Genomic DNA, 8,163 nt, shown 5'->3' on the forward strand with positions numbered 1-8,163 from the left:
AGGAAGCCGCCTTATAAACCAAGCAGTCGGACTGTTGGCCCGTCCAGCTCGGTATTGTCTGCCCTGGACAGGGGCAGGGAGATTTCTGCCTGCAGGGTCAGTCTCAGATAGACTGCCTTTGCCCAAGGAGGTTCCTTTTGACTTAGCTAATAGAACTCCCGCCCTATGAATTTGTTGGGTGTGTGGGTGCCTATTCTGCAAATATACCTCTTCCTTTCTTTCTTAAGAAAGCAGGTAGAAAAAAATGCCCCCCCCCCCACAACTAGCTGGGTAATAGGATCCTGCACTGGATGGGCCACTGGGCCTGATCCAGCAGGGCTCTTCTGATGTCACAGCAGTTCAGAGCAGAACCTCCATGTCCTACGGCAGTCTACCACTGAACAGTAGATTGCAGGCTTCCCATTGGGGCATCCAGCTGGCCAATGGGGGAGCAGGATCCAGGACTGGATGGGCCTTTGGCCTGATCCAGCGGCCTCTTCTGATGTTGCTTTCTGTTCCTTTCCAGCGACTCCAACGCACAACCACCGCCGGGCCTGCCTCCGAATGAAGGTCTTTGTCTGCTGCGCCTCCCGTGAGTGCCCGGCTCCTTTTCTCTTTTGATCCCCCACCTGGCACCCCCACCTCCCTGGGGCACCCCCGTCACCCCCTGTGTGCGCGAGACACATCCCTTGTCCCAAACGCTCTGAGCACGTTCATCCCATGCAAACACACAACTGCGTTGCATCCAGCCAAGTTCGACTCAGTGTAGACCTGTTAGGAAAAATGGTCATGCTCATTCAAGTTAATGGGTCTACTCTGAGAAGTGGATACAAGCCCCTCATTTTTCTTCTTCTGTGCTGCTCTAGATATCTGTGCCTGACCAAAGGGAGCAAGGATTATCTGGGGTGCAAAAGCCTGCAGAGGTTCCAAGCAGCCGACTTTTTCTCACTCTGTTTGTGTTTCCATGCTTTCTGCAATTGCACCACAGAACCTGGTGCTAAGCAAAGCATGCTGAGAATCTTCATTATCATTGTGCTGTTTTTATTTTCCAAAGCGAATTGCAAGCCCTCTTGGACAGGGCGCTGTGTAGATACTTCTTAGAAATTTTACCTGCTGCTCCCGCCCCCCTTCAAAAGCAAGCTGCTAGTCCTCATGGTTGCGCTCTCTCTTGCTAACACGCCCCCATGTGGTGAAATGGAGGTGCAACAGAAGGAAAGGTCACCGGCATGCCCAGATGAAAAGGGGATTTCGTAATGTTTACTTTTCTCTCATTCGGCGCAGGGGGCGCGTTCGGAGAGAGCAGACAAACCCCGGCGGCAGTTGTCTCTCCTCACTTTCCAGTGACAAACAGCCCCTCCTTCCCTGTGGCCTGTGAGACTGACCTCTGGCTGTTTAAATAAGTGCATAAATCCGTTGAATATTTCATAACATTTATCGTCGCTGTTAATTTATTAATCGCGTTCTACACAGCCTATGCCATTTACCCAATACTTCCATGCAATGATACGGTTGCTGTATTACGTATTTACACACTGGCTTATCTATCAAAATACCCAAAGCGTTTCCGACACAGAGCACCATGAATAATTTCGGGGGGGGGGGGATAGGCGCAGTGAGCACCAGAGGGCACTCAGCACCAGCCATGCCTCTGTGTCTCCATCCCATAATCTGGGGCCTTCCAGCTATTTTTGGACTGCAACTCCCATCAGCCCCAGTCAGCGCAGAGATCCCTGAGCTAGATGGACTAAGAATCAGAATAAGGCAGTGCCATACATTCCTACAGCAGCCGTTTGGTCAAAACCATGAGGACTAGAACAATACTATTATATTTAAGAGGAGGTCAGCAGTAGAGCACCTGCCTTGCATGCAGAAGATCTTAGGCTCAGTCCTCAGCATCTCCAAGAAGGGCTGGGAATGTCCCATCTGAAATGCTACAGAACTGCTGCCAGCCAGTGTAGACAGTATTGAGCCAGGTGGACCAATTGGTCTGATTCTCAATAGGGCCGCTGCCTATGTTCTGATGGCGTCGATTTGAAAAGGACACTAAGGCTTAACAGCCCGCTAATGATAATCCACACTATGGCTTAGCAAAAAGAAACTCAGTGACAGATTTGTGCTCTTTGTGCACCCCATAATACTCCACTCCCTACAAGGTGCTGTTCATCATTTCTGACACACCCACAGCGCTCCTGGTGCATGCTCCATTTTCTCCCCCCAAAAACCTACGTTGTGTGTCACGTGACCCAGTGGCCTCAATTGACATCTCACCCCCCCCCCCAACCACATACAAGGGGCACCTGGCTTGTTTGGGAGTTCCTTGGTGCCAGGGTTGGGGGGCAGCAAGCTTCACTGGGGTGGGGTGGGTGAAAACCACAACATAGGGGCGGTGGGGTTTGGGGCCTGGTCGCCGTCCTCTCTCCCCCCTGGGCATAACCCTCTTCCCCCCCACCCTCTCCTGCCCACAGCGTCGCATTCTGGGGAGAAAGCGGTTCCGACCCTCCCGCAGTTCACTATAGGGCCTGAGGTGAAGATCGAGGACTTGGGTGAGTGATGCCCACAGTGCTCTCTCTCTGCTGGGGTGGGGGCGGCAGAGGGCGCTTGTTTTTCTCCCGGAGACTCAGCAAAACACCAGCCCCTCCCTGTTGGCAGTGCCCCCCTCCACTTGCTGGAAAAAGGGCAAGAACTTCTCCAGAATTCTATCTGTCCTGGACTGGGTAATAAAGCCCTCTAGTTGTGGCATAGCTGCCGTCTCCTTCCCCAATACACCCAGAATCCTTTGCTGCCCGCCATCTTGAAGGTGCTTTGAGCAGGAGGAACTCACCGCAGGAAGAGGGTCGCTGACCCTTGAGCTATGGGGTAGCAGCCGTCTTCCTCTGTGATACCCAGAATCCTTTGCTGCCCGCCATCTTGAAGGAGCTTTGAGCAGGAGGCACTCGCCACAGGAAGAGGGTCCCTGATTCTTGAGCTATGGGGTAGCAGCCGTCTTCCTCCCTGATACCCAGAATCCTTTGCTGCCCGCCATCTTGAAGGTGCTTTCAGCAGGAGGCACTCACCGCAGGAAGAGGGTCCCTGACCCTTGAGCTGTGGGGTAGCAGCCGTCTTCCTCCCTGATACCCAGAATCCTTTGCTGCCTGCCATCTTGAAGGAGCTTTGAGCAGGAGGCACTCGCCACAGGAAGAGGGTCCCTGATTCTTGAGCTATGGGGTAGCAGCCGTCTTCCTCCCTGATACCCAGAATCCTTTGCTGCCCGCCATCTTGAAGGTGCTTTCAGCAGGAGGCACTCACCGCAGGAAGAGGGTCCCTGACCCTTGAGCTGTGGGGTAGCAGCCGTCTTCCTCCCTGATACCCAGAATCCTTTGCTGCCCGCCATCTTGAAGGCGCTTTGAGCAGGAGGCACTTGCCAGGGGAGGGGAGAGGGTGCCCAACTCCTTGCTAGAGTCCAATCTTCCCCTTTTCTCTCTCTTTCTCTCTCTTTTTCTCCCCCCTTCCAGATAATTTTAACCCCGAGATGCCTAAGCTGGAGAAAAGCATCAGCGGGACGAGTCCGAAGCGGGAACACTTACCCTTGGCGGTGGCTGCTGCCCTCTTCCTCATGACCCTGCTGGCCTCCTAGCCGCCCGCGAGTCGCCGCAGGAGAGGGGCCCCGACTCAAGCTCACCGACCCAGCCTGTGCCAGCGGCCCTGCCCGGTTTGTTTCTGAGGACAAGAAAAAGAGAGAAAACACCAGACCTTTTTTTTAATCTATATATCAAAAGAAATACAATTCCAAAGGGAGGCAGCTTGAGGTGATGCAGAGGAGGAAAGGCCCCAAGATGGAGGACGACTGACCTTTCTGGCTGTGCTGCCCCTTCTTCCTGCTCCTGCTCCTCCCCACCAGTGGCGGGGGGTTATCCGCTTCCGATTTTTCTCCCCCCCCCCCCGGTCTGCCGCTCACTGGGGCTGCTCATGTGTGTGAGGGGAATGGCGGGTATTTCAGAGCAGGCCCTCCCTCTCCTGCAGACTTTTGGAGGGGCGGCCAGGGTTTTGTTTTGGTGTCCCGGAGAAGAAAAAAAACCAGAATATGGCATTTCCCTCCTCCTGCCGGGCTCCCAGTCGCTTTTGAGGACCGCAGCAATAGGCAACCTGCCCGCCTTTTCCAATGCCCTCACTGCAAAAAAAAAGAAAAAGAAAAAAGGCATCTGGAGAAACAGAACCACCTTCAGGAACTTTTAAAAAATGGCTCAGGTCAGGACACGGGGAGTGTTTTGCACGGCCTGAGAAAACTTTTGCAAAGGAGAGTTGTGCGCCCTGCGTAGGGGGTGCGGGCACTGTGCCCCAGGAATGCCCACCCCAGAGATAGGTGGCGGCGGCAGCAAAATACACTGTCTTCCTGGTGACTCTCAAGCTGGAGGGTGCGTGTAGGGTGGGGGTGTGTGATTTCCTAGCCCTCAACCCGAGGGGGGGGGTTACCTGTACATATCTCTTTATGTGTCCTGTACAGAGAGAGAGGCTCTATTATCCGTGTCTATAGATTATATTAAAAAAAACTGATCATGTAGTGGGGTGGGCACGGGGCGGGCACCGGCCCGCCTGTCTAAGCCAGAGTCTTTTGGGGTTTTGTTTTTTAGGTTTTTTTGGGTGGGGTGGGGGCGCGATTCTTCCCTTTGTCTTCTGTGAAGACCAAACCTATGCAAAATGCACGGACACTTTTTTTTCGTTCCCGGGGGCAAAAAAACAACCAACCAACCAACCAACTACACGGACAAAAAAACAAGCAAAGGAACTTTGGGGGTGGCGAGGTGGGGGTAGGGTTCTCCCTTTTTTTTTCTTTTTCTTTTTTTTTTTGGTGCCCCCTTCCTCCCCCACCCCATGAGAGCTTTGGCTGGTGATTTTCATATACTTGCTCTTAGTCTATTAAAAAAAAATGAAATAAAAGGTGGAGAAAAAAAAATACATATAAAGATAGTTGTCTTTTCCCTGCGCCGTCACCTTGCGGTGGTTTCGCAAAGGCTGTTACTCCTGCTCCTACTCAGAGGAGACCCACTGAATAGAAAAGCCCAGCTGGATCAGGCCAGTGGCCCCTCTAGATCCAACATCTTGTTCTCCCAACTAGACAATTGTGGGGAACCTGCAAGCAGAATTCAAACACAAAAGCGCTCTCCCCTCCTGTGGATTCCAGCAACGAGTATTGAGAACCATCACTGCCTCTGACAAAAAAGGCAGAACATAACTCTGTCCTCCGTGAATTTGTCTGATCCTGGAAGAACAGCCTGGCTAGTCCAAAATCCCGTTTTCACAGTGCCCAGTCAGGTGCCTCCAGAAAACCTGAAAACAGGACCTGAGCTTTCTTCTCTTTTGATTGTCAGCAAGCGAGAGAGATGATAGGTAGCAGAGGTTGTTATTTAGTCGTTTAGTCGTGTCCGACGCTTTGTGACGCCCTGGACCAGAGCACGCCAGGCACTCCTGTCTTCCACTGCCTCCCGCAGTTTGGTCAAACTCATGTTGGCAGCTTTGAGAACACTGTCCCACCATCTCATCCTCTGTCCTCCCCTTCTCCTTCTGCCCTCCATCTTTCCCAACATCAGGGTCTTTTCCAGGGAGTCTTCTCTTCTCATGAGGTGGCCAAAGTATTGGAGCCTCAGCTTCACGATCTGTCCTTCCAGTGGGCACTCAGGGCTGATTTCCTTCAGAATGGAGAGGTTTGATCTTCTTGCAGTCCATGGGACTCTCCAGAGTCTCCTCCAGCATCATAACTCAACAGCATCCATTCTTCTGCGATCAGCCTTCTTTATGGTCCAGCTCTCACTTCCATACATCACTAGTAGCAGAAGCATAGCTATTTTAGCTAGTAGCCATTGATCCACTGCAGTTTCTTGAAATGGCCAACAAGAAAGCCATTGGGCTTCCATTGGGCAAGTCCTGAGCGCCCCAGGAACTCGCCCCGCCTTTGATTCCCGGCAGCTGGTATTCGGAGGTGTGCGACGCGTCTGAGAGCGGGGAGCCTGGCCACCGTGTCTAGTAGCCATCATTAGCCTTTGCCACAAATTTGTATAATCCTCTTAAAGCCATCCAAGTTTGGGAGGCGGGGCCGGGAGAGAAGTCAGAAAGCCTTCTTTGTAATGATGCTCTACCCTTCTGACCCCAAGAAATTATGCCCCCCAAATCAGGCTGAAATGTTTTTTGCTTGGAATAATTCCATATGCTTCGATTTCATGCAGCCTGCAGAGGAGGGGGACAGAGATCGGACAAGCTCTGCCCACTTTCCCAGTTTTCTGCAGACCCTGTGAGATTTTCACCCTACAGGAGGAGCAGAAGAGAAAAGGGGTCCCCTCTTCCTTGCTCTAAGGCTCCTGCGCCAGCTGCAGTGAACCCCCAGCGCTCTCGCCTTCCAACAGCTCACTGCTGCTCCCACTAGAAAACTGAGTTCTTTCCTTCTGGGGCTCAGCCAGAGGTCAGGGTGCTCCTCCGAGGCTTAGACACAAAGGGCAGAGTGACACCTCATCCGCCCGCCTCCCCTTGAGTGAGTCACAGTCTGGAAGGATTCTGGCTGCCCAGACAGCGGGGGGGGGGGGGGAGGACCTAGAAAGTCCTCGGGTGCCCATCTTGAATCACCTAATTGCACGACCATCGCTCAGACTTTAGGGGGTGAAGTTGCTCCCCCACACAAACAATGGCAACCGTTACCATCTGCAGGCATATGCTAATCACCCCTAAACACAGTCTCTGATCTTTACACACACATGCTCCCCAGCTATTCTGTTTGACTCCCATGTTCTGAAGCAGTTTCTAGATTGTAAGTTCCTTGTGGCAGAGACCTGTCCTTGTTGTTTGCAAATACAGTGGTACCTCGGGTTAAGAACTTAATTCGTTCCGGAGGTCCGTTCTTAACCTGAAACTGTTCTTAACCTGAGGTACCACTTTAACTAACGGGGCCTCCGTGCCGCCTCCGCACAATTTCTGTTCTCATCCTGAAGCAAAGTTCTTAACCAGAGGTACTATTTCTGGGTTAGTGGAGTCTGAAACCTGAAGTGTCTGTAACCCAGGTAAAGGTAAAGTGAACCCTGACCATTAGGTCCAGTCATAAACGACTGGGGTTGTGGCAATCATCTCGCTTTATTGGCCGAGGGAGCCAGTGTACAGCTTCTGGGTCATGTGGCCAGCATGACTAAGCCGCTTCTGGCGAACCAGAGCAGCGCACGGAAACGCCGTTTACCTTCCCGCCAGAGCGGTACCTATTTATCTACTTGCACTTTGACGTGCTTTCAAACTGCTAGGTTGGCAGGAGCAGGGACCGAGCAACGGGAGCTCACCCCGTCGTGGGGATTCGAACCGCCAACCTTATGATTGGCAAGCCCTAGGCTCTGTGGTTTAACCCACAGCACCACCCGAGGTACCACTGTATAATAAAGAACCTTAGAAGCGGAACTGTAACAAAATGTTGCAGTGTTCAGGATTCCAGACACTTTGTTTTGTTCCCCCTCTCCAACCGTTATCCACATGCACCCATGTTTTTTTCCTGAACACTCTGCCTCTTATTCCTCATAGAAAATTTGGGGTGTATCCCCGTTCCCATACAATTTTTGTCCCATTTCCCCCCCCCCAACATAAAGACTTCCTATTTCTGCCACCTTTGGGGTCCCTTGCAAGCCAGGGGTGTTGGAAAGCTCCATCAGAAACAGGAATTGAAACTGCTGTGACCCACACATTCGTCCGAGGTCAGGAGCACAAACTGCCTAAGCCAGTATTCACTACCATTGCTGCTGCTGCTGCTGCTTCTTGCTTCTTTACAACACAAACCGTACGTAAATAATCGTGTTACTGCCTGCGTTACTTTTGATGTTTCCCTTCCAGGCACCAAAGTCAATTTATTAACTCACTACAAAATTAACTGCATCAGCTTTGGCCCCAACAGGCAGCAAGACGGACAGCGTAGGGTTTGGCCAAGGTAGAAGAGAAGCAGTACTGGCTGTGATGGAAATGTCTGGCTCCTTAAATCCCTACCTCTGTGTGTGGGGTAAGGGACGTGGGTGGCGCTGTGGGTTAAACCACAGAGCCTAGAACTTGCCGATCAGAAGGTCGGTGGTTCAAATCCCCGCTACAGTGGTGAGCTCCCGTTGCTCAGTCCCTGCTCCTGCCAACCTAGCAGTTCGAAAGCACGTCAAAGTGCAAGTAGATAAATAGGTACCACTCCAGTGGGAAGGTAAA

At 52.1% G+C, this 8,163-nt stretch overlaps 1 protein-coding gene across 2 annotated transcripts in view; it reads left to right on the forward strand.

Annotated features, from left to right (window-relative positions):
• EFNA3 (ephrin A3) overlaps nt 1-3,715 on the forward strand; it is a 58,221-nt gene extending 54,506 nt beyond the window's left edge. The window contains exons 3-5 of one of the 2 annotated variants that reach the window (XM_081841305.1): nt 506-571; nt 2,445-2,522; nt 3,471-3,715. In XM_081841305.1, the coding sequence (XP_081697431.1) occupies nt 506-571; nt 2,445-2,522; nt 3,471-3,592 (266 nt within the window). In that variant the 3' untranslated portion in view covers nt 3,593-3,715. The remainder of the gene's footprint in view (nt 1-505; nt 572-2,444; nt 2,523-3,470) is intronic. The other variant, XM_081841306.1, reaches the window with a different exon arrangement.
• The last annotated feature ends 4,448 nt before the right edge of the window (nt 3,716-8,163 follow it).

Source organism: Podarcis erhardii (assembly GCF_964252035.2).
Source record: "Podarcis erhardii genome assembly, chromosome: 15".
NCBI lineage: Eukaryota > Metazoa > Chordata > Lepidosauria > Squamata > Lacertidae > Podarcis > Podarcis erhardii.